We start from the raw sequence: 26,892 nt of genomic DNA, 5'->3' as shown, positions 1-26,892 counted from the left end.
AATATGTCTACCACATTCCCGAGCTATCCTGACTAGGTCGAGGAATCAGAGCAGGTCTGCAGAATGTAATTGCACTACCACGCTGGAAAATAAGCCCGGGTTGATATACTATGGTGTCATAGGCCAATTCCGCCCCTGGGGTGGGTAGAGTCTACATATGCTTTTCGTTTTTCTGCGAGTATTAATAGGTATAATGTATGAGGCATTATTGTATGGCTTACCGAGAAAAGGCTCCGTAGGTTATGGATAGTACATGTCAGAGAGCGAAGCCTGTTTTTGCCTCTAAATGTGAAGGTTTTCGCAGGGTTTCTGTACTTTCTTCGCGAGACAACCAACCCTGTACCCAGTGACCATTAAAATAACTCACCTTCTATTCCCGCCACAATCAGGACCGGACGAGCTGCACCGCAGCATATCTGATGAAATCCTTCAAGAAATCAGGGGGTCGAGAATATTGTATCCAATGATAGCCCAAGAACCTGACACTTTTTCCCCGATGCCAAGAAAAATGTAACCGAAACCCCTCTAGCCAGGTTCTTTCAGCTGCTCTTTAACTGCAACTAAAAGGAGTTGTTCTCGAGCCTATCGAGTCTCGACTGGCTGTTGATGGATATGATTGGACACACTAACTCCGCTTCTGCAGGTGCAGTTGTGGACTAAAATAGTCTGACTGGGATGGGCGTGGTGTATAAAAAGAAGCAATTTTGCACTTCCGGAAGTTTCAGACAAAAATTTCATTTCAGTTTATTTCTGATATTAATCCTGATTTTCACATTCGTTTCTACCAACTATAGCAATATGAAATTCCTCGCCGCATGTTTGACGCTCATTAGCGTCTCGCCCTGGACAGTGAACGCACTACCCAGAGCTGAAGAGCTCACAGTCCTTGCCTACAGAGCCGTATGTGAAACAACCCCGAAGTCATAGTCAAACCCGCTAATGTTTTATAGTGGGACTTCCGTTTCCTCAGCGAGGCACCACCGGTGTGCAACAGCTCCGTGAACAATATCGAATACTCCATTCTCCACTACTCTGGTGCACAACGGCGTGACTGTCAGGTATTAAATCTTGCGGAATTCAACTCGACAAACGTCAAGAGTATCTCGTGGAAGAGCCCGTCGGACGTGAACCGATATGATCTTTGCATGTTCAGCTCGCCTGACTGTTCCGGTGGGGAAGCTGCCTTGCTGAGCAGCATTACCAATGGATGGGATGTGTGCTATTTATACAATGGGTTCGAGTCGTGGACTATTATTCCGAATGGGGAGGCATGTGTTCCAGATGCGGGTGCTAGTGATGAAGGCGGGAAGGAATAGATGGGTTTGATCTGGCAATTGTGAAAAGTCGATATTAGGTGTTACATATGGGTGTATCAAACAAATGTTTATATGGTTGGAAATGGTGGAGTACAGAAATGAATGCCATCTTCCCAAGTTAAATATGTGGATTATTGCACGTGCTCATTGAAAGGGCACCGAAGGAATTTCGTACGTCAAGAATTGTCAAGCATATGTATGTTTGATATCGAAGAGTGGAGTATAATAGTGGAGAGTAAAGGCCCTTGACTGGCCGCTGAAAGATCGCTAGAGCTTCTAAGGGCTGATAGATTACACTGAGAGCCGAAACATTTGATTCTATCAGGCCTAGAGTATGCCCGCAGCGTGGCTCGATTATCCGGAGTGGAAGGCGAATGGTATGAAAAGAGATCCAAATAGCTCAAAAGAAGCGCAAGACAAGTCGCTGTTTGACTGCATCATTCCTCGACATCCCGCTGCAACTCTCGAACAGCCGAATCAAGAACGAACCTAGCATACCCACGATGCAACCTCAAAGTCCAAGCTGGAATGATTTTCTGTTTTTCCAACTCTCCCTCTGAATCCACAAGCTCGTAATCATGCGCAGTTGAGAACCGCACCTCAACAAACATCCCCTGTCCATTCACCTGGAACGGCTCAGAAACGCTCATCTCATGTCGCAGAGACGACATCAAGCGCCAGGGATATCCCCACCTTGCAATATTCTCAAAGAACTCGCGGGGTTCGTCCGGCAATTTCAACGAGACAAGCAGTCCATTGCTATCTGCGTCAGCGGCAGGGAGCCGCTGCACTTGGAACATACCATTCAGCAGAACGCGCGGTGCACCGGTGGTTTTATCTGGTGAGAATCCGCCCTCTGAGTTGCCTGTATCGCACGGTTTGAAGCGGAAATTGGTGAGCAGTCCGAGGAGAGAACCCTCAGTTCGTAGGATTTTGGTTCCGAGGACAGACCTAGCCCATGCATACTCGAGCTCTGCTCTTGTTGATATCTTTGGGTTTGGGACCCGTGCTTCAAGGGCTTGTAGGGGTATTTGTGCTGCATAGATGTCGGTATATGCGCAGCGCTGAGTGTCTGGGCTCAGTGGCTTGCGGAGGGCTCTACTACCCGCTACGAGAGGAAGTGCTGGGTACTTTTCTTCCAGATGGCTAAGTCCACGATGGATGCTGTAGCCAGCTATGCCGGTGGCGGCGGTGGTGTAGCCTAAAAGGCGGAGGGAGCGTCTGGGCATAGCAGTGAGTGTAGTGTTTAGGTTGATTAGAGAGCTCCACGTAGATTTGAAATAAAAAACGCGGTTTGAGGTTACTAACCACTTTGGGCACATCATCTGATGCGCTCGGGGGCCAAAGGAAATGTTGCCCCAACATAGCATTGGTAATTACATACTGTCACTTGCATCTCAATATGTCGAATGCCATAATTAAACTCAACAAGGTAGTTAGTACATAATAATACGAATTCAAAAGAATATAACCGTACTATCGATGTGACATAGTACATAGACACATGTTTCTAACAGAAAACTAGTGTCCGAACAATGTATGGTATGAATGGCCGATGTTGAGAACTCTCGCTAAAATGACAAAAATCCGCCATATCATCAATCTATGCGGACATTGATCAGTAACTGTATTATGCACTTTTGTATGGTATACTTGGTACTAAGTGTTATATGATTTTCTGGGTAGAATACCCTATCTCCACTATATACTCGACTTAGTATTCGATATACCTCCCAGTTCTTAAAGCCTATATTACCCTAGCTTTAAGAACTACTAATTTCTTGATTTCTATTCTCTTTTTTAAATAGCCTCTATTTCGTACATTAGATAACTAATCTCCCTTAACTATACTAACCAGCCCTCTAAATAGATACTATTTCTACGTTGGGGGCGCTTTGATAAGGCTATCTACCAGTATAGCCGTAGTTAGAACCAAGTCTATATTGACTCGACCCTCGCTAGCCTCTTACTTTATTTAGGATTGATGATATCTATATATTAGAGTTTTATATATATCATCGCCCCCTTCTTCGTTACTAAATCGACAGTCTGCTAGTGATCGTATATAATAGATAATGGATGATCTAGTTAGAAACCTCCTCGTCGCTAATATTATGTAGTTTTGCCTACTTCTATTAGAGTAGGAAGCTCTACCTTAGTAGTTAAGTATAGTCTTCTATTTTGTCGCTTCCTAGTTAATCGGACCGCTAACGAGCTAGATAATAATTCGGTAACTACTATAACTAATTAGTTAGTTACCCAACAAGTGGAACCTCGATTATATAACATAAATTACAGAACATAAACGAATACTCCATCCTCCGGTATGCCAGTCTTCATGCGCCGACAGCATTATCCCTTGTTTTACTTCAATTGATTGCTCTCTTCGACTATTCGAAATTCCGTATCAACCGTAATGTGACGATCCTGAGCATTATCCCTCCTGGTTCCGCTCATCTCGACTTGTACGTCATGTGTAGTCAACAAGGTCTCGTCCCAGTCAAGTGGCCTTTGTCTACCAATATATATTCTTTTGCTCGCTGTGTCCTGGTTGCGTAAAGCCTCAGAATACCTCCTCAAACTATTGCCAGAAATGCGGGCCACAATTGAGCGGAGCAGTGGATATAGTGTTGGGAGGCAGGCGCATAAGATGCCGATGGAGGGCTCAATGCTGGACCAGAGGTAGAAGTTGCCTATGACCCAGGTATAATCGTAGGGGGTTTTGAGGAAGGTAATGTAATAAATCCGGATAAAGCTTGCAATGCAGACACTGGGATATATGAGCATGAGTCAAATACACTTGGTCTAGGGGTAACACACATTCCTCCAACCAAAAAAATGCCGGATAGTAAGATTTTCTGTGGTCTTCGCATTTGTAGATTCCATAAAATAGGGATTGGAACCACTAGGATGAGCACATCTGTGGCCATATTCACCGTAGCTTGGGTGACCAAGAATGGGTAGATCTTAAACACACATCTTCCTCCACTGGGTTCTGCAAACTGTGTCCAGTAGTACGAAACTGGTCTACAGTAAGATAGAAAGGCGACCGACGAAGAGAAAAAATATCCCACTGATAGGAATATGCAGAACCAGATTGCATATGTCATACCGAAGATACGGCGGTAGAAGAGAAGGATGGATAATTTAACGAGTGGAGTGGTAAGCACGTAGAATAGGATGAAGATGAAGAGAATGCGCATCATTTCCACAACTTCATTAGGAGGGATACTCCACACATGCTTGCCGAGACCATTATATGCATTCGCTATCAACAAGTTAGAATTGAGTTCCCTTTACGCCGTTTAAGGATATGTACATACCACGCACAAGCAAAACGAGACCTGCAGTTGCGGGCAGCTGTATATATTTGTTAGAAACACGAGTCATTGTGGACAGATTTCTCTGTTTTCTTTTTTTTTCTTTTTTCATTTTTTTCATTTTTAGTGACAACATACCAAGGCCGCCGCGATCACCCAATCATCTGCACCTATTTTCACAGTTTGCACTCGAAATCTTGTATAAAATCGAAGCCCAACAGTTATCACTGCAAGGGAATAGGTTGCGATCACAGGAGCATAGTTCAGTTTACCGTGATCAGCATTTAGGTTCGTCCCAGCTGGAGGCTCCCCAAGTGGGCTAAGCGACATAGAGAATGAAAAAGAAGCTCACGATGCGAATAAGCCGAGTGCTGGATGAGCTACTTTTCAACCTTTAAATATAATCCCAAATAAGGACTTTCAAACTGTTACACGTTAAATCTTTTCAACGATTTCAAATGCAAGTCTTAAAATGCAAGACCAAAAAAACGGCCCTAAGACCAACCGGCCCCAATTCCCGTCCCCGACAGACCTATTAAATGATATCAATCTATGACGTGGACTTTAATCTTCACTAAGAACGGTTTGGATATAAATCACACGCTGATCACCTTTATAATTCCTATATTAAGGTTAAAGCTATGGAGACAACACCTAAGTTCGGAGAAACTCGTTCAGCCCTTAATTTTCCGTCTTCCTACGGTGGGTAGTGGGATAAGAAACAGATAAGGGGGGGGGGGAGGCAAAAACTCCACTGTTGATTAAATTAAACACACTAAAATGATCTATTCTCTGGATCTGCATTTCTTTTATCACGCTGGTTTTTACATAACCCGTACGTTGGTAATGCTCTCTTTAGTGGGTATGAAGGCAGCCTTGGCCTCCTCAGTGTTGCAGTTGTAAGGGTCTTTATCCATTACAATAGACTTCTGTTAACTAGGAAGAAAGTAGAAATATAAAAGGAAAGAATCCGGAATAAACAGATATAAGCGAAGGATAACTTATCTTTAGTTCCTAATACCAAAAGGGAACTGAAACGAGTACCATGATGTCTTATTTGACTATTAGATATACATTGAGAAGGGAATTTTGTGAGAATGAGAGACTTAATGAGCGAGATAGACATAGACACTTATTTATTTAACCTCGAGATGTTGCTGTAGAACGAGACCGTGGGCTCACATGACCTCCATTAAGGGGAATAGGTAGATGTGGTCCTAAGGTACTAGGGTGTAATTAATTTTTGACTGCGATGGATCGGAAGTCACTTCACCGGAAATTGTCTTAAAATTTAATGTCAACGGTTACCCGTGAAGGCGCTTTCGGACATAGATCAGGAGAATTCCCGTAGAAGCCCTAGCTTTTTGCAACCACTAAAAACCGGAAATTTTTCGGAAGCAATATATGATTTGGATCCCGGGTTTAGGATACAGTACTACGGTAAATCCTTCAATAGTTAGTGTTAACCCTAATAAGGAAGAAGATCGACGGCATTACTTTGCTAAGCGGCGGAAGATTGCCATCAAAGTGTGGGATCTTGATTGACTCGGGAGCTATATGTTTTATCAATGCCACAAAAAGACCCTCAAGGGATATATGATGTTGTGGAAGATCAACAGAATCCTAGTGCATACCTTGGTTGATTTCCTCTTTTGGCTATTGATTTGCTCACTAGAGCACAATATGGAGGGAAATAGCATTATAGAGCCTTATGACCGCTCTTGAAGCTAAAGGATCCTAGACATGCACATCTTCCCCTCATACAGCAATGGACCTCAGCCCAAGAGCTCCGCTACCATAGCCACCCTCCTGAAGCTGAAGGATCGTGAAAATGCACATCGTGCCTTCAAACAGCAATGGACCTCGATCCAAGAGCTCCACTATCATAGCCACGGGGCCTCCCACTACAAAATACTAGTATCATGGCAAATGTCTAAGTTGAGAACTTTGTGAGAATCGAAGCCCGTATGATACGAATGGAATACACAACATTTTGCTATTTCAGTTTCAGCAGAACCTTTCCTCTTGTATTAGTAATGCGTTTTACCATTAGTTACTACGGGCCTACCCTTGGCCACAGCTGCCAATGGAGCACCACTTGTCGAGAAGACTCTCAAAAGTACCAAATGGACCCTGGAGCATATTCTCCAGGCAGGTGAAGTCATCCTATCTGGCAACAGCGACGCCCGTAATAAGTACCCGCACTCAAATCCAAAGTCACTGAAAGGCGTTAATGTGTGGCCTTTTTTTTCTTTGGTGGAAGTTGTTCGTGAGAGCGTCTACCACAAGCTTCTAGCCGCTGAAGGCACTCCCTCGAGATACCAGAAATTGACAACATGTTCATTCCGTCTGTCAACTGCAGGCACTCTGAGATCGATTCGCGCGCTGAATTTGACTTCACCACTGTGCTCATTATGGATAACACGCAGACCTTCCTTGACTGGGATGTCTAAATATCCCCTGTTGTGATTGGCTCTGGAGGCGCGATGGTTGTCTCTATCGCCTCTAGATAGACTATTACAAACAGTGTCAGCGTTAGTGTTGGCCTTGACCTGAAGTTTATCAAAGGCAAACTGGGTGGTTCCACGGGTATCAACTCCGCCCGAACATGGACAACACAAACCGTTGTCACTGTCAAGGGAACCGTTGTGAACGGGTTTCTGGTGTCATGATCACGAGGTCTATCAAGACACGCAAGACTGGTCGCTCTATGAGAGAGAGGCTGTGTTGGCTCGTAGACGGATTATATTTGAGTGTATAAATTATTTTATTATAATATTTAACAGATATTATATAGTCTATAATTAGCCCTAATATTAGCTAAATATATGAAAGTAGCGGTAGATTCATCACTTTCTTTATATTACAAAGCCCTTTAATATAACTATAACTAGATTATTAGACTTTTAAAGACCAAGGATATTATAACTTATTTAATATTTAATATATATGATATTTTAAACATATCTATGTACTTTTAACTTATAAGAGAGTCTTATAACAACAAGCTATATTATATACTTCAAAAGTATTTGTCGAATACCAAATCCAAATAAATGATAGAAAGCAGGTATTATACCGGAAATATCGTTTGATATTGGGTACCAGGCATACCATACAAAAGTTCACGAGTGTATATTATAGTCATCGAGGTCTGCATAGATTGTCATTTTAATTAGTTAGAATGGTCAATATTAGTCATTTGTACTATATATTATTCTTATACTAGCTTTCTATTAGTTGTAAGCCCGGAATAGTTCTATTGAACCCTCGCTATCGTCGAAATTGAGGCTAAAGTGATGCTATATCGTTAACTACCCTCACCGAAGCAACCCCCAAACCGACCCCTAAATTGAAATCAAGAATCGGAGTTCTATCTATAAAGGATAACTAATGTAGCCGAATACCTCTCTATAGGTATATCCTCTCGCGTTATACTAAAGGATATAATAATATAAGATATATATCGTTAGCTCCCTGCCTCATATTTGGAAATACATTCCGCTTAAGTTTTTTTAGTAACCTTGATTTCCCGATTGTGTATTTCAAAGTAGGAATAAATAAAAAAGAATTTAGTGTTCATACCAACGTCCTTAGGGAATGTCTTGCATGCTTTTGCTCCGCACTTAATCTTCGTGATTGTGTCATTGGCTTTTGTGATGACAGAGGACATTTTTGGCCACAAACTTCAGTATATTTATATTGGAGACTATCATATTCCAAGCTCAGTGGATGAGTCAGCCCATATGGCTTGTGAACATGAAACCCATATCGCATCCGAAAGGCTTCACTACTTAAGGATGATTATTTTCGGACCCGCGCGAATACTTAGCAGCTTTTTGGATAATCTCCCAGAGAAACTTCCGTAAACCCCTATCCTGCTACTTTGCGGGGAAATAGGAAATATTTGCTAAAATGTTGATGTATTACTTACATATGAAGGACTGTATATATTCGGGAAAGAACACGGTATGGTTATACTTAAACGTTTGAGTTCATGGAAGCTAGTTTATGTTCTTAAGTATATGGACTTGGACCTATATCAAACCGATGGTATCGTTAAGCTTTTACTCTTGTTAAGTGAACTTAGGGAAAACGTCGATGGTCTATATATATTGATAGTTTATTATGCCACGTCTCGTTAGAGATTCCTTATACGATATCCCGCTTCGCCTCTTTAATATAGAGGCAGCCTGAATTAATCCACTGTATCTTTAAAGAGATCTATGAGTCTCTATAAATTCTTTTTACGGGACGAACATTCGTTTTCTTATTCCGAGATATAAGAATATCTTATACATCATTTGTTTATAGCTATGCGAGTATTCAGCTTCCTGGCATGATTGCCTGTGGTCCTTGCAAACAGTAAATACCTAAATCTTGCCTCTTTAGCTTTATCGTATAAGCTGGAAGGCCTTAACCGAGATATCTATAATAACCACCTGATTTGCTGATCGCTAAGATATGCACTTGCCCAACGAGGCGGCCATATTCCTAAATACACGTAGCTAGATATACATACACGGAATATATATGCAATGACTCGCGTACTTTAAACCTACGGAATCGAGAACACGTTGCAAGTCTTCCCTGCTCTTACACACATAAAACAGCATCACTTCTCTTGCGCCTTGAAGTATAAGGCTTACTCCCGACAAAATGGACGATATAGTTGGGAGCATAGGAATACAACAGTGCTAAAACAATAGTGCGGCCAGATATACTCAGCCAAGAACAAATAAGAAAAACAGATAATGACAGGCCTGGCGATCCTAGACTAACCGAACAATTATAATGATTCTGGGAAATCCTACATCTTACGAAAGACCACGTTTTCCCGTTGCCCCTAGACTAACCGCAATCATAAGCCCGATAGGTGCGTCACCGCGCCAGCGTTACCAATACGTAGGCGCTAAGACGGCGCGTAGCTGAGGCTTGACGGCTTGAGGCTCCTCCACGTGGTATTAATAGTATTCGGCTGCTGCACGTGAGACACTAGATGTCTTGGACCTTTTTATAAGGGTATTTCTCTCCCCTCTTACAGCAACAATCCTGCCTCCTTCATAAGCACAACCCCTCCTATCTATTAATATATCCCACCACATATACCCCTGAGATCAAGTCTGTCGTAAAAAGCATTACTTCTTACAACATGCCGGTCACCCTCTCTCCGGAGGAAACTTACCTTAATTAGTGGGAGATGATCACACAGGACCCAGTCAAGCGAGTCGCGTTTGAAAGAAAGTGCATTGAAGATAAGCGCAGCGATGAGAAAGGAGTCATTCTATTACAAGACAATCCTAGCAGCAGAGGCCACTGTCGTTTCTGGGAGTGCGTTCCTACCAAGTTAAATAATATCAGTTCTGCATTTCGTTTCGATGTTAAGGACCTTTCCGGTCGACATTATGGTAAGTCCTCACAGTCCCGTTAAAACCTATCTTGAATCTCACAAGCTGTAGAACCGAACATGCACTATCATGTGTCATTTATGGAGCAAATATTTCCCAACCTGAGTGTTTTGGTAGAGCGGGAGGTTTTGCAGATGGAAGTCGGGGTCACCCAGCTCACCTCAGCCAGCTGACAACTATCACGCTTTCATAACGCCATTGAAAATTGGTTCCGCTATAAGGGCCACCTTCGAAGTGAGCCTATACGATTGATTCCAAACAAACTTTGCGAAAAGTGTTTCATTTGATACCTATCAATTTAGATTTCCAACTGAAGTGAGTTAGTTATCTCTTGGGTTCCTACTGGATCCTCACAAGCAGCGAAGCATTATTCCAGTAATCGTTGAATGGCATATCCGCCTCACAAGTCAAGGATGGACTGAATCGCTGCAGAAATCCCAAAGCGAAAGAGGTTCACAAAAATAGATGAACAGAATCAAGACAAAAAAGTAAAACAAAAAAAAGTAAAACAGACCCAACTTTTGAATGTGAACCGATTCGCACTCAAATGGCAATCGCCAGGTGCTCGCGATGAAAGGAAACAAGATCATCACTTGCCTCAGCCTGCCCGGACCCGAACGACTGCAAATTCCATTTGTCGATGCCATCAACCCCCTCCAGGTCATTCGCAAATGTGTTAAACAGATCTTGGTTAAGCCGTTCATATTCAGAGTAATCCTTGGGCCAATCTCCAAGGCGCTCGACGGCAAGTTTGAGCATGTGCAAGTGCTGTCGGACATGTTTTCCTTCTTCCTTTTCTCCTGGACTGGCGGAGGATGAGGGTGATGACATGCCAGAGATGACCTCCATGTCCACATCGCTTGCAGACGCCGAGGACGGGTCGATAAACACGCGTAGGGCATTTTCATGCAGGGCCGCCGCTTTCCGATAGTACCGATAGGCTAGCTCGTGTCGACCCTTCTGTTCTTGATAGCCTTGAGCCATGCTGGTGTACATCTGCGATAGTAGCACGGTCATCTCGATAGTACTCGGGTGGCGGGGCCCATGGACACGAGCGCAGTTGTACACAAGGTCTTCTGCGAGCCGAACGGAGGCTGCGTAGTCACCAATGAGGTAGCGTGTAATAACTAGCATGCGCCCGAGAGCAAGTGTATAGGCATGTTGTGGCTGTAACAACGTATAGGTATCCCGGCTGTTCCAGAGGGAGGTGAGAACCCAGGCCAAGGTGTGGTAGTCGTGTTGCTCATCGAGAACCTTGATCAAGCTATTGACATTTGCTAGATCTAGCTGTGCGAGTTCAATGTTGTGCTCTTTGAAATAGCCTAGCGTGTCACGCAGAATCGTCGCTGAGACGCCTAGCATCTGCTTTTGGACAAAGGCTGCGGGTGGCGCGTCAATTTCTCGGCCAGCGATGAGTAGGCCAAGCTTAAACACCAGCTTGCTTGTCGCCTGGTCCGAGTAGCCGTGGTGGGCAGCAACATATTTCATCGCCGCCAACGCGAGGTCGCAGGCGGACTGGTAATCTCCGGATTCGAGCTGCTGGGCTACGCGGTTGTAGCTAGCGATGGCCACTGAACGAAGGAAATTGCGCGAGGCATGGTTGCTAAAATACTCAAGGAGCGTCTCAGTAAATACCTTTGCCTGGTTGGAGTTCATATCCAGGCTGGAGCCCTCAGACGCCAGGAAGAAGCTGGTGTACTGATCCACCACCTGCGTGGCAGCCGACCGACGACCGCCGCTGAGTAGGAACGCGTGCAGGCGGGCCACCGTGGCCGTCGTATGTTGCAGATTGCTAGTCTTTGAGCTTAGGGCTTCGCGGAACTGTTCAAAGCACAGATACTCCTTGGTCAGGGCAGCGTAGATCTCATTCAACGTGGTTGAGGCGTTTGCGGATTCCCGTATGATGTGTTCGAATTGAGCCAGGAAAAAGAGGCCCAGCCGGTGGTTTGAACTCTGGTTCAAGCCAAGGGCACTGGGACTTCTCCCATCCTTGGTCATTATCTGGAGATAAATCTCGTCTGAGAGATCCCTCGCCTTTTGAAGTTGACCGGCTGCGATATAGCCAGATGCAATGCTCTTGGCCGCCGCAGTGAGCTTGATAGAGGATATCTCAGTGGAAAGTACTTGCACCGTTGCTTCCTCCAGCAATGAGGTAGCAGCCTGTGCCTTGTTCTGTTTGGCATATAGTGAGACAATCTCCTCCATCTGGGACAGGGCTTCTTCGTGTGCCCATCCATAGCTGGAGCGGATGGATTTTAGTCGTTGAGTGCGAATAGACTCCACCTTCTGTAGGTCTTTTGTCGACATGTTCTCCACTTTCAAAGCAGTCAAGGAGGCATTCTGTTGCTCATAGATAGCCTGCAGAATGGCACGGATGTCCTGATGGTCGATTTCAACTTCACTGTTTTTGACCCTCAACAGTTCTTCGTAGAGCTGGATCGCTTCCGTGTCATACTTCTTGGACTGTTGGCTGATGTTCGCCAGCGTGTTCGTCGCCTGAATGGTGATTGACGCGTTTGCACCGAAAATGTTAATGCACGCTTTGCGATATTTCACCGTCACGTCATGAATGATGGTGATGTCACTGCGAGCCACGCGTAGACAGTACACATAACGTTCATAGATGCTTTGAACAAATGCCTGATCCTGCAATTTCGAGCTGATCGTAGGGTTCTGCAGGGTCGTGAACAACACTTGGCAGGGCTTCAGCGCGTCCGCGTAACGGCCTTGTTTCAATAGCTCAGTTGCCACAATCAGGAGGGGCTCGAACGCATCCGGGTGGCAGGTCTCCGAGTCCTTGTTCAGGATATGGACGATCTTCTGGTAGTAGTCCATTGCGATAGGCTGTGGGTGCGTCAGTCTCGCCAGGGTCCAAAGCTTTTGGATCACAATGGGATGTTCCCCGCCAAATCTCTTGGTGTAATCTTGGAGTATATTCTGGTGAACGGTGATGACCTTATCGGTTTGAGAGGTACGTTCGTATAGACGAAGAAGGTTCATTGTGACTCGCTCCAAGGTTTGATATCCGCACGCTGGCCGATCGCGTCGAGCTGCACGATAAACCCGGGTTCGTATATCCTCTTCCTTGATTGGGAGACGGCGGGAGCGATAGCAGTCGGCGAGATGCTGTGCGAGTTCAATACAGTATTCAACTTTGGTGGATGGCAGGGCGACTTCTTCGAGCGAGGGCGCAAACAACGATGGCCACAAAATTCGCAGTACTCGTTTCAACACACTTGTAGCGTCATGCCACCGGTGTTGAGACACGTACATTTCGATCAGTGATGTGGTCGCTGTGGTGGAAACCTGCTCGGCGCTGGATGCGCTGCACACGGTTTCCTTGAGGGTGGACTCCGTCACCATTGATTGTGAGCGCATCACTTCCAGAGAGGCGGACTGGATGTACTTTTCCACGTCTTTGTGGATGGAACTTTGGCTGCTAGTATTCTGTGCGCAGTGTTTGTAGACTTCGATGGCCAACACGGACAGCCCCGCGGACTTCATCACCTGAGCAAGCTCCAGCAGATGTGGCACCACGGCTTCAGGGCTGGGGGCGGTTTTCTCGTACTCTTCCCAAAATCCGGCAACGATCGAGGCTGTTTCAGTGTTTCTCTTCTGGCCTTCAAGGAATTTAGCATACGCGAGAACAGCTCGCAACATTGTGAGCTTGTGCTCAGTAGAATGATTAAGCCGATACTCCTGGCTAGCCTGTTGCCAGAGCTCCACATAAGTTTGTTCAGCTTCCGTAATGAGATTCTCTCTCTTCCGTCGCTCGGCTTCGGCCAAGTGAGTTTCCAGGTCAAAGGACCAGGTAATCAACTCATCCACCTCTATCCCATCCAAAGTCAGGGTGGTGCCGGTCTCTGTCGGCGTCTCTTTCCGGCCGTGGAGGTGAACCAGTAAAGAATCGTCCACCTGTCTAGACCCTTTCCGCTGGGTTGTACTGTCGGTGACGGAACCTTCCAGGGACATAGTGATCTCCTGGGCTTTGCGGTACTCTTTTATGGAAGTATAATGCTCGGACAACTGCGTCAGTGTGGAGGTGACCATATCACTTGTACCCCCGTAGTGGACCTTATAGCATTCCACTAGTAGTTGGAGCATTTCGACACGCCGGGTCATGACTTCCGTCTTAGACTCAGTGACTTGTTCAGCTGTGCTCTCCAAGAAGAACTGTGCCATCTGCATAGTGATGAGATGTCGGACGGATAGCATATTTTGGCAGATTGTCGCCGCCTCATAGAAAATTTGGCCGCTCTCGGCAGGCGCACTGATGTAGATCTGTTTGTGGAACAGCGCCTGGGAGATTATAGCCTGCAGAGTGGCAGGGTGGTTACTGTTCAGAATTTCGCGGTACAGTAATTTTTGAATCCTGTGAATGGACCGGAGCGACGGAGTCGTCTTGCTCGTCCACACAGTCATCTCTAGAAGTGGCACAGCAGGGCTGGTGGGGAAGACAGATCGTAAGCTCTTGCCCGCTTTAGTGACCTCTTGGTCGTTGGTGCACCCAAACGCAATGTTGACATAACTTGGCCAGTACCGAAGCGCAAAGTCCAGCAGGGGATGTTTCTCCAGTAAGTGTTCTGTCACCCGCCCGTTCAGTGGATCCAAAGAGGGCTCATGGCCATCGGTCACACTGTGCTTTGCGTATAATAGGAGCCTTTGGGCAAAGTCCACATTCCGATCCTTGAGCGCGGGCAGGATTTTACCCTTGGAGAAGATGTCCAGAATAGAAACACGCACCTGCGCGTGCCTAAGATAGACCAAATTGTTTTGGAAGAACACAAGTGAGGCGACCGGTTTCAGTACTTGAAGGAGGTCAATGTCGCCGTGCTCAGTGACTTCGGCCTTGTTGGGCTGCATGGAGAGAAGAGCGGCCAATTCCTGCTGGGAGAGAGGGCGGCTCGCGGTGGCCAGCCAAACAAGAATCTTCTTCGTATCCTCGTCGAGCTTGGGCTGCAAGGTGTGTGAAACATGGTCGGTGATTTTGTATCCCGCTTTCACGATGCTCTCAACAGACTTGGAAAGCGCGGACTTATTTGGCAGGTGTTCATCGCGCACGTGCTTGGCGGCCAGCTTTGCCCAGAGGAAGGAGCCATCAGATGCCTCTGTGATACGGCCCACCGTCAACTCTTGGTCTTCGTCAGACATGGTGTTAAAGGCGTGGCTCTGGTAAAGGATCCTGCGTGTAACTGCAGCAACGTCATCGAATATGAGCCCCAGCGTGGCTCGCACCGTCGTCTGAGAGACAATTGAGTCCACTTCCTGAGATGCGAGCGTGATCAGCTTCATGGAGGGGTTTTTGGACGCCGCCTCATGAAGTCGGTGCAACAAGGCTCTCTCCGCGCAGCTGGCCTCGTCAACACCGTCGACGACTAGAACCAGCTCCCTAGCGCTCGATAGACTGGCCTGAAGGGCATGTGCCAGGGCATTCCAAAGCAGATCGTCAAATAATGCTTCGTCGACAGTACGCTGGCTCTGATTGTAAGCATCTGCCAAAACCTGATACAACTGCACATTGCCGAGGTGTTTGTTGAACATTTGGGACAATATCCCCTTGATCACGGCGCTCGGGGCCGTGCTGGCGGGAATCCGACCATCTGGCCAAGACTAGTCAAAACGATGTAGGCAGGGTTTGAAGGCAGGAATACTAACTGATAGGTGCCAGAATGGACGTATATCTCGTCCCTCCTACGTGATGCTGTAGGTAATCGTTGATCACCGTTGACAAGACCGTCTTGCCGGATCCCGGCTTGCCGATGATAGAGAGCACCTGCCGCTCGCCTTTCAAGAACCGCGTCAGGAAAGGTTTCACCCACATACAGGTGTTCTCCTCGCGCTCTTGGGCTGAGGGAGCCATGGCCTCTGTGATGTGAGCGAGTGTCGGGTCTTCAGGCTGCAGCCAGTCTTTGAGTGTATTGATTCCAACAGCTGTCTCGCTATGATCAGAATGTACTAGATGAATTTAGGTGCTCTGAAGTGACATTACCTTTATCGCCATTAAACCCCTCTCGCGTCAATTGGTGACGCCACATAAGTTCTGATACGTGCTCGCAGCGACCACGGAAACTGTTGATCGGACTGGGAAAGGTACTATAGATATCTACTGAGACCGATTCCGAGGAAATTAGCAACCGGTGGAAGTGTGTGGCCACACAGACAACGAGGGTCACCAAGTCGGCCAACGCGAGAATAAGCTGGTCCTTGATATCGGAAGAGACCACAAATAGCTCTGCACGATCCAGCAGGTTGCCGAGACCGGCTGAGCAACGGTAAAAAAAGCCAAACAGGTCCATAAGGGCCGAGGCGTTTGACTCGCCCAACTGCCCGCTCGCGGTTAGTGAATTGACTTAATAGGCCCGGAGGCGCGTTGCATTTGACATACCGCAAGCAGACTCGCACAGTATCCATAAGACATCTGAGCAGCGAGGTGGCTGTCGCCCGCGAACTGCTCGATCCCTGAATCGAAGGAATGCACACGCTCGACAAACAAGGCCGCCCACACAAGGGCCTTGTCATAACTACTCCCCTCGGGTGGCAACTTCTTCATCCTCTCGCACCGAATCCACTCCAGCAGGCTAGCATAGTCCGTATCGGATACCTGGGAGGCCGTAAGGTCGTCACTTCCCCGGTGTGCAAGCGAATTGACTACTTCGAGGAGAGTGGTGCCTTCTCCACTGGACTTCATAGTTGCTTGCTGGTGCTGACTGAGGTGCTTCTTCATGGTTATATTCGCGTGCTGCTCCAGCGGGTCCGATGTCCGCTGTAAACCGAGAAGAGATGTGGATGCTAGAGGAGGTAGGCCATGTGGTACTGAAGCCATGGTTGGCCGTATTTCTTTGTCGTTTTATCAAGTTATAGAAGATTATGGGAATAATGAGGTAACAAGGTTATAGTTAGGGGTATTTTCCACCCCCAGACTGGAGACGAGTACTTTTTTCTTATATCTTTACTCTTCCCCCTTTGTTCCATGATAATGCCTCCATTGCCTTTCGCAAAGTCCACGACGTCAGTATGAGGCAGCTGCGACTCAAGGGTTAGCTACTGCATGGTAGTGGCGTCGCAGCTTCATAGGATATTCGGAGCCTGACAGTCGATTAAGTCATATTTGCGACGAAGGCGTGAATGGGGGTAGGGCGACAGAAGATCCTTGAGAGCCCTTCTCTGGACAGAGGCAAGTTTTCTGAGCCATCCTTGGCAAATAGAGGCGTGCTGTTATAAGCTGAGCTCGATTAAGTTTGCACCGCGGATTTGAAAAGCTGGAAGGCTGCCTCGGCCAGTAAAGCAACGACATAGAACAAGCATGAATGTGATGTCGGGTCGGTACGGGGAAGCTCCCGTGGTCACGAACCGCTCCGATTGCAGATCCACATGGGTACCACAACAAGACATCCATGGGCATGGCCAATGCACCCATGGCTATATGTATTTGGAATCATGGTGTGAATGGAAATATCAATCTTGAAGCAGCTGGTAATGTATCAAACGAGCACCCTGTCCTCTCTGCCAATTTATTAAACATTAGCAGGAACACCATAGTTCAGAACACTCTTAGTCAAATAGATCGTCGAAGCTAAGCTCCAAGTCAACCACGACCATTATTTTAGTATACTTCAGGGTAGACCCGTTCATTAACATGAAGGGGGGGGATGATGATATGAAATGAATCCCTACCATATCCAGAATTATGATGCAATGCGAGCGTAATAACCTCGGTTGGAGATGGAATTACCTTCAAATATTGGGAGTGGCCAATATGCGAGCCGATAAAATTACGACATTCATGTCTCCACCCCGTCCGTCGCGTCCAACCTCATTTCAAACCCGCCTGCCGCATGGAAACCACGGAACCATGGCGAAGGTAGAACATCAAACTTTATTTTCACGTCAGAGAAAAGATAATATTAGCTTCCCATGTACGTGTGCAATGATCAACTAACAGAAGTACTACCCATTTTACATGCGGTGGCGGTTTAACGTCATGACATCGAAAGGCACTACAGGCAAGTGGATTTCATCATTGAGGTCATGTCCAAGTGCATCTGAGAACTAGAAAAGAATAAAGATCGGAGTCTGCCACTTTGAAAATTGCTGTGTTTTACGGGAGCTCCGAAGTACACTACAATCCAATTGGGCAACTCTCGGGAATTCGTCACGGTTCGCTTGATTGTCACTCTGTAGCTCTCTTCTCATCGTCCGGAAGCTCCGCGGCCAACCAGCCTTCCCAATTCTGCAATGTGATCCGCTCTTCATCTTGTATCCAGTCGAAAGAACCACAGACATTTCCCTCTCTATCCCTCTTGTCTCCCCATTTCATCTGGGCCCAAATCGCCAACCGCTGCTGCAATGATCCATCGAGAGGCGTGTATTTGACCAAATGATGACAGCACTATTGGCATGCACTATGCCACCTGCACTCTTCATGATCCCGGATGCCCATAAAACCCTCATTGACTCCAATCATGGTTGGGAGAAAAAGGAAAATACCATGTTGATCCAGGTATTAAGTTGTGCGCTAGGTCTGTTGGGTGTCAGAAGTGATTATACGCAGAAGTTCTTGCTTGCTCAAGCTTGTAGGTCTAATCGGTTTTCAGTGGTACGAGCTGACCAGCTGAACCAAGGCCCAAATGATGAAACTGGGTCCATTTACGTATCTGTCGCAGGAGAGATCCCGAGACGCGGACCTGTTTGACGTAAGAATCCACCAAACCTTTTCTAATTTGATAGTAGCAAGTGTGGTAGAGATGACGCCAGTGGGACTACTTGCAAAGAAAGGAGTGCACTGGAAATTTCCGAATTGCGTAAGAAGAGGAAGAGAACTATCTAATGTGCGCTGGGACTAAATATCGGTATTTATATATAAGTTTAACGCCGATAGTATGCTACAGAAGTTTAAAGTAAGAATATATTTTCGAGGTAATCTTTAATAGTTATCTATAAAGGAAAAGAGAGCCGCTATACTAGCTATTAAGATAGCGAGGGCTATCTTTATACTAGTAGCTATATTTCTAAACTTAGTACTATAAAGTAAGGTATAAATAAAGTCCCCTCTAGGATTCGAAGTATTAAATCAATACTAGCTACTCTATATAGCGCTATATAGATTACGTACGTTACTAGGACTAAAATAATAAGAGTCTTAGATGGCCGCACGAGGGTTCGCCTAGAAGACCGTTCTCGCTTCCTGGGATACCGACACTAGACCTCTGCATAGCCCATAAAGCCCATAGCCCAACCCAACCCAACCCACTAATGGGTTGGTCTTTGGACTGGGGGTCTGGGCCCATTGATGGGCTATGCAGAGGTCTAACCGGCACCAGCCCATCCACGCCCACGAAGTCTGTATTCCGAAAGATATGAGTGGTGAGTTCGGCGGGAAGTCATTGAAACGGATCCATTGTAAACGTTGTATATAAGAATTCGAAAGACAAAAGAAAAGAAAAGACGAGGAAATGTCTGTGAAATGGAGAGGCTTGAGGTACGAGGGTCCGAATCGTGCCCCACGGTTGATCGCCTGGAGACAGGGTCCACTAGATTAGTGTGCTAAACCAGGGGACATAACATAGATTGACATACGTATGAAGTTATTTGACTTTCGCACTTCTATCCTTTATCGCTGTGTAGACGTACTACATACCCGTATGCATCTTTCAAGTTTGGAAATTTGGAAACAAAAACCCCAATGACTAGTTTTTGTCCACTTCGATTTGTTGGCCCCATGGATGTACCACGCCCAGGAAACTAGCAATGTGATTTTCTGACTAGAAACTAGACTTCATTATGCAGTGTGTCTCCGAGATCATTTACGACTTTTAACAAGTCTTAGCCATTCTAGTTTTATATTGGAAAAATTATGTCAAAAACCTTTATAGTAATGAGCACCAACTAGAGTGGCAAAATGCTGTTCGAGTTGGAAGTATGGAGTTCATTGCATTTACGAATATCTAAGACGACAGAGATGTCGCTCAAAAGTGAGGGATTTATCAAGAAGATAATCATTCAAGCCGCTGAGGTTGATTTCTCTACACCTTGTCTAAATGCAAATTTGGAGTTATTTTGGACAATATTTCATTGTGCTAGCTACCCATATCTAACGAAGCATCCCATACTACACAGCTATTACTACATACTAAAAACTATTCCTAAATAATAACTAATCCAATCCTAATAAACCGTTGTTAGTACCTCCATAGACCTCTATGGATCGCCGGATCGCCCCGCCGACCCGCAATCTTTTTTTTTTTCTCAGACCAACCTTCAACTCACAACTCACAACAACCATACAATCATACAACCATAGCCCAAGTCAATAGTCAATACTGAGGTATTCTATACCAATGACATCAACCCATACAGACTCCTCCTCCGCCCAGTCCGCACCACCCTCCCCAGCAACAACAATGTCACACGACTACCCCGCAGTCGACAACGACAACGCTAACTCCCTCGACGACATCTTCGGCTCCTCCCCGCCGCATGAAAACGCTCTCACCACAGCCCTCCCACCGACAACAAATCCACTCACCCAGTCAACCGAACCCTCCGACCTCCCCAGCCTTCGCCGCCAACACGTCACAGCAGGCTACCGCGACGGCACATCCGCCTCAAAGGGCGCGCACGTGCAAGAAGGCTTCGATGGAGGATTTCCCGTCGGCGCGCAGCTGGGGATGCGTGCTGGTACTGTGCTGGGGATTATGGAAGGATTGCTACGCGGGTTCGAGGAGCGGAGTGGACCGGGTGTTGTGAGGAAGCCGGTTGTGCGGGCGGGTCTTTCTGCTGCTGGATCTACGGAGGCGGATGGTGGTGGCAATACTGAAGTTGGGGAATTGCGGAAGCAGAAGAGGGAGCAGCTCCGAGTGCTATATGAAGCTGCGCTTAAGGAGCTGGATGTGCAGGCTGTTTTTGCTGGGGCTGATGGCGGCGCCGCGGAGGTTGCGCCCAGAGCCCAGGATGGGGAAGAGGAACGGGCGGAGAAGCAGCTTGGACGGAAGGGGGATGTTGTTATTTCGAAGTGGGAGGGAAGGGTTGATGTTCCGAGGTGGGAGGAGAATATGGAGGCCTTGGAGATGAAGGAGAAGGAGAAGGAGGAGGAGAGCAAGGGCAAGGGCGAGGCCCAGGGCCAGGATGTGGAGCACAGTTGAAGTTGTCTTGGATTTATGCAGACATGCCCTCGGCTTGCACAATGTGTGTGTTTGTCATGGATACGACACAAGGCTGCACTTTGAAGATCTACAAAACAATGCCCTGCCGGAGACAGGGACGGAGGAAGGAAAAGGTCTCCTCTGGTCTTGCAGACGCGAATGCAGGATTAAGTTCCTGCAGAGATGGGCCGACTGTCTCTTGAGGTGTGGGCTGCTCGGTCCCCGCTGCAGGGCAGGGTCTATCCCTGCCGCGGTAATGCGAGTATCCAAATACTTGGAACAGGCTCCGCTGCCACTGCAAGGTTGATGCGCCGGATGGGCGCGGCGGAAGGCCGGTCCGGACTGTATGTCCTCGGTTGTTTGGGATAGACTAGTTGAGTTTCTCTGAGACACACTGACGCTGGGGTTTCTGCACACTACTGTAGGCACGGGTGTTGCCATAGTGGTGGTGCGAGTTGGATTTGGGATCCGGTTTTACCTTCCTGCGATTTAAGAGACATTCATCAGGTTCTTAAAAGGATAAGCAACAGCTCAAATGTGTTAAAATGGATTCGATGAATAGGACTGAATTTGTCAGAGCAAAAAAGCAACCTGCAAAAGGCGCCTGCCTGTCAAACACGAGGAAACGACAAGTCAGATGTCACACATTGGAGGCCGACGCGTCAAGCCTCTATGTACGGAGTAGTCATTACACAAAAAAAAAAGTACCGAAAAACAGCAAAAAGGCCTGGACGTCCAAATCCCAGATCGAGCACCCTACAGCCCCACATCACAGACTCCGATAGATCTGAACCCCGCTAGGATGGCGGGTCTCGGGGACGCAATGGGCGCACAGCCGGTGGATCGACTGCCTTGCGTGTGAGTTCGGGGAAGAGCCCCGGCACAGGGAGAAGGAGATTTATATGGTCAGTCCAAATAAAACCCCTGTCTAGCGTTACCTGTCAAAGTGTCGATTGGGGAGATCGGCCGGTTGATTGGAGTTGTATTGAATAGAGAGAATGGACGTGTGATATCAGATTGGCGGTTCAATACTGAGGGGAAGACGAGGATGGCGTGGGTTTAACTTTGGATTTATCGTGCGAATTAAATTGGTAGATTTGATTCAAGCTTGTACACTTGTATGACACAGGGAGTAGAATAGATAAAAGGATATAGTTCAAGTGTTTCCAGTCGAGGTGCAAAATCAAGGTCTCGGACAATGAAGCACTTGGCCCTTGGCGGACGTTGAGGGGCCCATGCAAGGGATGAGTCTTATCCTCAGACCTGGATCTGTGTACTCCGTATATCATACTTAAGTACTGTGAGTGCGGCTGTTGGTGAGATAGTATTTGAATAAGAACAGTTCGGTGTGAAGTGAGTGAGAGGTGTACAATGGGCGCAATTGTCGGTCAGTTGGTGTTAGTTGGCATGTGCCATCCCAAGCCCTAGCACTCACTCCTCAACGCCTCGACATGTCGATCCAAGACCATCCCACATCCCCGGCCAGTGGATCCCCGCCCGCGGTCCCCGATGCAGCCGTTGTGGGGAACGTACGAATGATTGCACATCGAGAATTTGATAGGTAACCCGCGTATTCGTGTTCTCACGCTAGCGAACCCGGGATCCAGGATTCGATTCTGTCGCTCGATGTTAGTTTTCTGAAACGGCTACAAGAGGGCATCTGTGATGACGCACTACATACGTGGCCTGTTCAAGTATGGTTGTGCGTGCTCTTGCAACGGGTTGGCTGTTACAAGGCAGAAGTCAAAATCTGCTAGCTGAGGTGTTAGTTTGTCCTGGCCTAGGGGAAGGTTTAATGAATCCCTTCGCCCTTCTTGGTGGTCCAGGGCTTGCGGGCTGTGTAATTGGGGCCCCGTGCGTGGGAGTGTAGGGGCTATAATGCCTTTCCCACCAAGGTAGAGGAAAGGAGCCGTTGTTACATAGTCTCCATTACTCGGTCGAAAGGATGGTTTACGGAGGCTGCGGTAGTATCGAAGATACCTTTGAGGATCGTCTGAGATCCGCAGTGTAGCATTCCGAAAAATGTCCCCATCTCCTAGACAACGAAGTAACAAATGGCCATTCATGTTTGAGGCAAAATATGACGGTTTCTAATTTTGTCTACGTAGAAAGTATGATGCAGTGAAACAATTTTTGATGAATGCAGAACCCCAGAATGCACATTTTGGGTCATAGAAACACAGAGCACACAAGGCGCCGTATTCCTCTATTTTGTAATTATAGACAGCACATTGAGTAAGAAAATTGGTTATCGCAGCAGTGATAGGAAGACATGATTCAGTCAGACATGGATGAAGACCGTTGAGAGTAACATCGTAATAAAACAAGAGCGATGGTAATACAGCACGCGGAATAGCGCAGTCAAGACATGAAAGAAACCCAATGCAAAGAGATGACAACTAGGAAAATTAAAGATAGTTAGCTCGAGGGTATCGAGTCATGAGTCGGTAGTCATAGTCTGTGTACCAGACATGATGTTTGTTGCGTGGCGCGAGATAGCGCAATAGAGAACGTCTTTGACCTCGTCTGTGTCCAGCCACAATCGGGTCTGGAGATTCGTTATTTTCATTGGTGCGCGGGAAGCAGAATCGGAGTTTGGCGTTAGGGAGCGGACGTCTTCGTAATCATCGAGACACATTGGAGACATGAAGATAGTGATATGAAATCGTTGGAGGGATCGTTGGTAAAGTCGGTATGTTGTAGCATGGTTTCGTGTTTCGTCCGTTAAAATCAAACCCAGAGAACCGGAACGCCGAGGGGAAATGCATCATATGGTGGTAACATTGGTCTTCTTGTGAGACTTTTGGGGTTTCTGGCAGTTTAACGAACGTAGGGAGTTCATAAAACGCTGGAAGAGGGGCCTTTGCTCGCAAGCTCCAGTGATTGGGGCTTGGGAGTACCGGTCGTAGCAGAATGCGGTCAACTTCTCCTTTTCACCCTTGTCGGAATTGGAAGAGTTGGAAGTGAGGTATTCGGGGGATTCGGAGCGCTGGCGACGTCGAAATTGGGCTTGGAAGGCGGCAGCTGCGGAGCGGTCGACGTCTGAGCTGTTGACGCTGCTGTTCTTTCGGGAACGGGGAGGGCGAGTCAGAGAAGTGGATGAAGGAGCAACAAGGCGCAATGTCTGCAGGGCGATGTTCGGCCGGACAGCATCCTTGCTAGTGCTGGGGCGGTCCATGCTGGGGCGGAAAGCTTCGGGGACAGGCTCTCCGAGGATATCCTCTGGCATGCACGGGAACTGCTCAAAGGCCTGGCCATCAAGCATAGTTTGGTGAAGCCGGGGCTGTGACTTGGCGGCACGGAGCTTAGCACGGCTGCGAACCTTGCGCAGTGTGTCTATGGGCCGGCGGGACATGGATTTACGGCCAGCAGACTCGGAATCGGAGTCGGACTCCCAGACAGACTGCTCACAGAAGGCGTCGATAGTAGAGATAGAAGGCCGCTCCATCGAGGTTGCGGTCCACTGGCGGGAGATAGGTGGGGAACTAGCCACTGGGCTAGGAACAGGGCTAGGGCAGTCGTTGGCGGGGATGAAGAGAGGGTGGTCAAAGTGAGTCATGTGAGGTTCCATGGTGACGGGGTTGATCAGACATGGAGGGGAGATCATGGAAGGGTCCAGGGGAGGGCGAGCTCCAGGGTTGGATTGCTTGCGACGGGATGCGCTGGGGGAGCTCGCCGTACGCGACAGGTTGAGGACGGCAGGAGGCTGCTTCCTACGGCGGGACCGCGAGGAGCAGGATCCTGTGGCATCCTCGTAGCCCATGGTAATGGTTGTAGCAGAGTCGTTTGAGTGTTGGAAGCAATGTGTAGTAGGACGAGTATCCGCCGGGTTGAGAGGAGCCACCGGCAGGGGAGGTGGAGGGGGAAGAGAGTATGTAGGTGGTGTAGATGCAGGGAGATAGAAGCGACGACGAGGCTCGACCTGAACCTCCTGTGCGTGTTTGTACAGCTGCTGAGTGGCCTCAAGGACAGCGTCGGGGCAGCTTGGTGAATCGTAGGAAGAAGAGAATGAGCTGCTCGGTGTTAAGTCGGGAGTAGTGCTGTCTGTTTGCACGGAGCTGAACGAGACCTGGCTGCTGTGCAGCGGACTACGTTCCTCCGTGGAGGGAGTGTATCGGTGGAATCTCAAGCTATTCTCCAACTCGACCTGTGCAAGTGTGGAGCGATCTGCTCCGGAGTATTGTAGTGGGTTGCGAATGTCCTCGTTGTAGTTCAAGGACAGGGTGTAGTATTGGTTTGCGTCTTCAAAGCTATCATCGCGCATGTCCGATGTGTATGGATTCCAAGACGGCGTGGCAGCCAGTGACTCTTCGAGGTAGAATGGATCGAGATTTGACTCTTCAACAACCTTGGGGCCAGCCGGGTAGTAAGATGATCCTCGCTTCGCAGGTGAGGGCGATGGGTAACAGATGGTTGTCTCTGATCTATTCCGGTCTTGATACAACACGTCCAACTCGCCTGGACAATAAAGACCTCTGTGATCCATGGGACTGTGAGCTCGAGTAAGATAAAAGAGAAGGAATCACGAGTAACCAAGATCACAAGGATCTAAGCACAGCACAATGGATCGAAGAGAGGAGAGTTGCTGTAGGAGAGAAAGAGATGGAATGAGGAATGAAAGGACCGAAGTGGAGGCCAGGGTGAAGGGGATATGTTTATACCAAAAATAACCTCGAAGACCTAGAAGCACTACAAAGCCCCGGGTGGCTAGCCCGAAAAAAACAGATGCATGCCAATGCACAATGTAAACAACAGAAGCACAGACGATCATGACCTATCTGACCTTGCATGGTCCCCTTCCATAGGGATGGGGTTGCAGCAAGGACCCTTCGATTGGGTCCCCCAGCAAGGGCGCGCGGAACTCGATCCGTACAATAGCTCTGAGAAACATCCCGAGGCATACAATATGGATTGTATCGGTGTTGCCATGTTCTTGTGTTCTTTTGCGTTCTTGTGCTATTGTGTTTCCTGCGTGTCTGTGATCTGTGCTATGTGCTATGGAAGCCAAGGAAGTCACACGAGGAGTCGTACCACCAGATCTCACTTCAACATTTGAAATAAATTCCAGCCTGTCAGAAACAAATGTTCAAAGAAAATAATCCTACATCTGCACTCTGCAGAAGTCCTGTGCAGAGGGCTGGGATGGAAAATGTGAGATATCAGAGACAGTCTGCGGAGTTCCCGGGATCAGCCACTAATGCTGCCGATCGCCGTGATCTATATGGCCAATTGCTCTGTCACTTTGTGGCTGTACTTTAGCACTTGAAGTACTTTGTACTTTGTACTTTTGATACTTTTTAGGTCTTTGCTCGGTCAACTGGGTTGCACATTCTTCGCATTCCTAGCAACGTTAAAATTCGAGCCTCAACAGTTCGATGCCACAACGTTCCATCTCGGAAATTGTTCTTGTAGCACCTACGTCATGGGCTTCTTTTATTTATTTTGTTTTTTCTTCCTACTTTTGACTTGTGGCTGGCTAGATACCTTTAATGCTTTTTCTATGGTGACATCACCTCTTGTTGCACCTTTACAGGGTCGAAGAGGAGTTATACTTGGTCCCTTGTGTTCCTGGTTTTCCTCACTCTCCTAGTTTTACCTTGATTTCATAATAAAGCTATACCTAGGTTGAATTTAGTCGGATCAACCATCCTAACTTTCCGTAATATAGAGACGATGGTCGGACACTCAAGGATCCGAGGTATACTTT

At 47.3% G+C, this 26,892-nt stretch overlaps 10 protein-coding genes across 10 annotated transcripts; 4 read left to right on the top strand and 6 right to left on the bottom strand.

The window, feature by feature from the left end:
• Positions 1 to 798: 798 nt before the first annotated feature.
• N7537_009294 (uncharacterized protein) lies at positions 799 to 1,316 on the top strand (the record flags this gene model as incomplete). The annotated part of the gene is made up of 2 exons (XM_056900348.1): positions 799 to 900; positions 951 to 1,316. The coding sequence occupies 2 exons, from the start codon at positions 799 to 801 to the stop codon at positions 1,314 to 1,316; spliced, it is 468 nt and encodes a 155-aa protein (XP_056749016.1).
• Positions 1,317 to 1,753: 437 nt separating this feature from the next.
• Positions 1,754 to 2,545, bottom strand: N7537_009293 (uncharacterized protein; the record flags this gene model as incomplete). Its single annotated transcript, XM_056900347.1, has 1 exon — positions 1,754 to 2,545. The coding sequence occupies one exon, from the start codon at positions 2,543 to 2,545 to the stop codon at positions 1,754 to 1,756; it is 792 nt and encodes a 263-aa protein (XP_056749015.1).
• A 1,135-nt stretch (positions 2,546 to 3,680) lies between these two features.
• Positions 3,681 to 4,966, bottom strand: N7537_009292 (uncharacterized protein; the record flags this gene model as incomplete). The annotated part of the gene is made up of 5 exons (XM_056900346.1): positions 3,681 to 4,086; positions 4,137 to 4,338; positions 4,429 to 4,584; positions 4,640 to 4,676; positions 4,775 to 4,966. The coding sequence occupies 5 exons, from the start codon at positions 4,964 to 4,966 to the stop codon at positions 3,681 to 3,683; spliced, it is 993 nt and encodes a 330-aa protein (XP_056749014.1).
• Positions 4,967 to 6,972: 2,006 nt separating this feature from the next.
• On the top strand, positions 6,973 to 7,308 carry N7537_009291 (uncharacterized protein; the record flags this gene model as incomplete). The annotated part of the gene is made up of 2 exons (XM_056900345.1): positions 6,973 to 7,083; positions 7,150 to 7,308. 2 exons carry the CDS (start codon positions 6,973 to 6,975, stop codon positions 7,306 to 7,308), a joined length of 270 nt encoding a protein of 89 aa, XP_056749013.1.
• Positions 7,309 to 9,836: 2,528 nt separating this feature from the next.
• On the top strand, positions 9,837 to 10,217 carry N7537_009290 (uncharacterized protein; the record flags this gene model as incomplete). Its single annotated transcript, XM_056900344.1, has 2 exons — positions 9,837 to 10,044; positions 10,096 to 10,217. The coding sequence occupies 2 exons, from the start codon at positions 9,837 to 9,839 to the stop codon at positions 10,215 to 10,217; spliced, it is 330 nt and encodes a 109-aa protein (XP_056749012.1).
• Positions 10,218 to 10,587: 370 nt separating this feature from the next.
• On the bottom strand, positions 10,588 to 16,867 carry N7537_009289 (uncharacterized protein; the record flags this gene model as incomplete). Its single annotated transcript, XM_056900343.1, has 4 exons — positions 10,588 to 15,644; positions 15,700 to 15,975; positions 16,034 to 16,367; positions 16,430 to 16,867. 4 exons carry the CDS (start codon positions 16,865 to 16,867, stop codon positions 10,588 to 10,590), a joined length of 6,105 nt encoding a protein of 2,034 aa, XP_056749011.1.
• Positions 16,868 to 20,381: 3,514 nt separating this feature from the next.
• Positions 20,382 to 21,185, top strand: N7537_009288 (Yae1 family protein; the record flags this gene model as incomplete). The annotated part of the gene is made up of 1 exon (XM_056900342.1): positions 20,382 to 21,185. The coding sequence occupies one exon, from the start codon at positions 20,382 to 20,384 to the stop codon at positions 21,183 to 21,185; it is 804 nt and encodes a 267-aa protein (XP_056749010.1).
• Positions 21,186 to 21,273: 88 nt separating this feature from the next.
• N7537_009287 (uncharacterized protein) lies at positions 21,274 to 21,626 on the bottom strand (the record flags this gene model as incomplete). Its single annotated transcript, XM_056900341.1, has 2 exons — positions 21,274 to 21,527; positions 21,581 to 21,626. 2 exons carry the CDS (start codon positions 21,624 to 21,626, stop codon positions 21,274 to 21,276), a joined length of 300 nt encoding a protein of 99 aa, XP_056749009.1.
• A 1,996-nt stretch (positions 21,627 to 23,622) lies between these two features.
• N7537_009286 (uncharacterized protein) lies at positions 23,623 to 23,832 on the bottom strand (the record flags this gene model as incomplete). Its single annotated transcript, XM_056900340.1, has 1 exon — positions 23,623 to 23,832. One exon carries the CDS (start codon positions 23,830 to 23,832, stop codon positions 23,623 to 23,625), a length of 210 nt encoding a protein of 69 aa, XP_056749008.1.
• A 120-nt stretch (positions 23,833 to 23,952) lies between these two features.
• N7537_009285 (uncharacterized protein) lies at positions 23,953 to 25,671 on the bottom strand (the record flags this gene model as incomplete). The annotated part of the gene is made up of 1 exon (XM_056900339.1): positions 23,953 to 25,671. One exon carries the CDS (start codon positions 25,669 to 25,671, stop codon positions 23,953 to 23,955), a length of 1,719 nt encoding a protein of 572 aa, XP_056749007.1.
• Positions 25,672 to 26,892: the final 1,221 nt, after the last annotated feature.

The sequence above is a fragment of the Penicillium hordei genome (genome assembly GCF_028827395.1).
Source record: "Penicillium hordei strain IBT 12815 chromosome Unknown utg000005l_segment0_segment0, whole genome shotgun sequence".
Taxonomy (NCBI): Eukaryota; Fungi; Ascomycota; class Eurotiomycetes; order Eurotiales; family Aspergillaceae; genus Penicillium; species Penicillium hordei.
The sequence above is the reverse complement of the archived record's forward strand: the minus strand, read 5'-3'. Positions and strand labels throughout refer to the sequence as shown.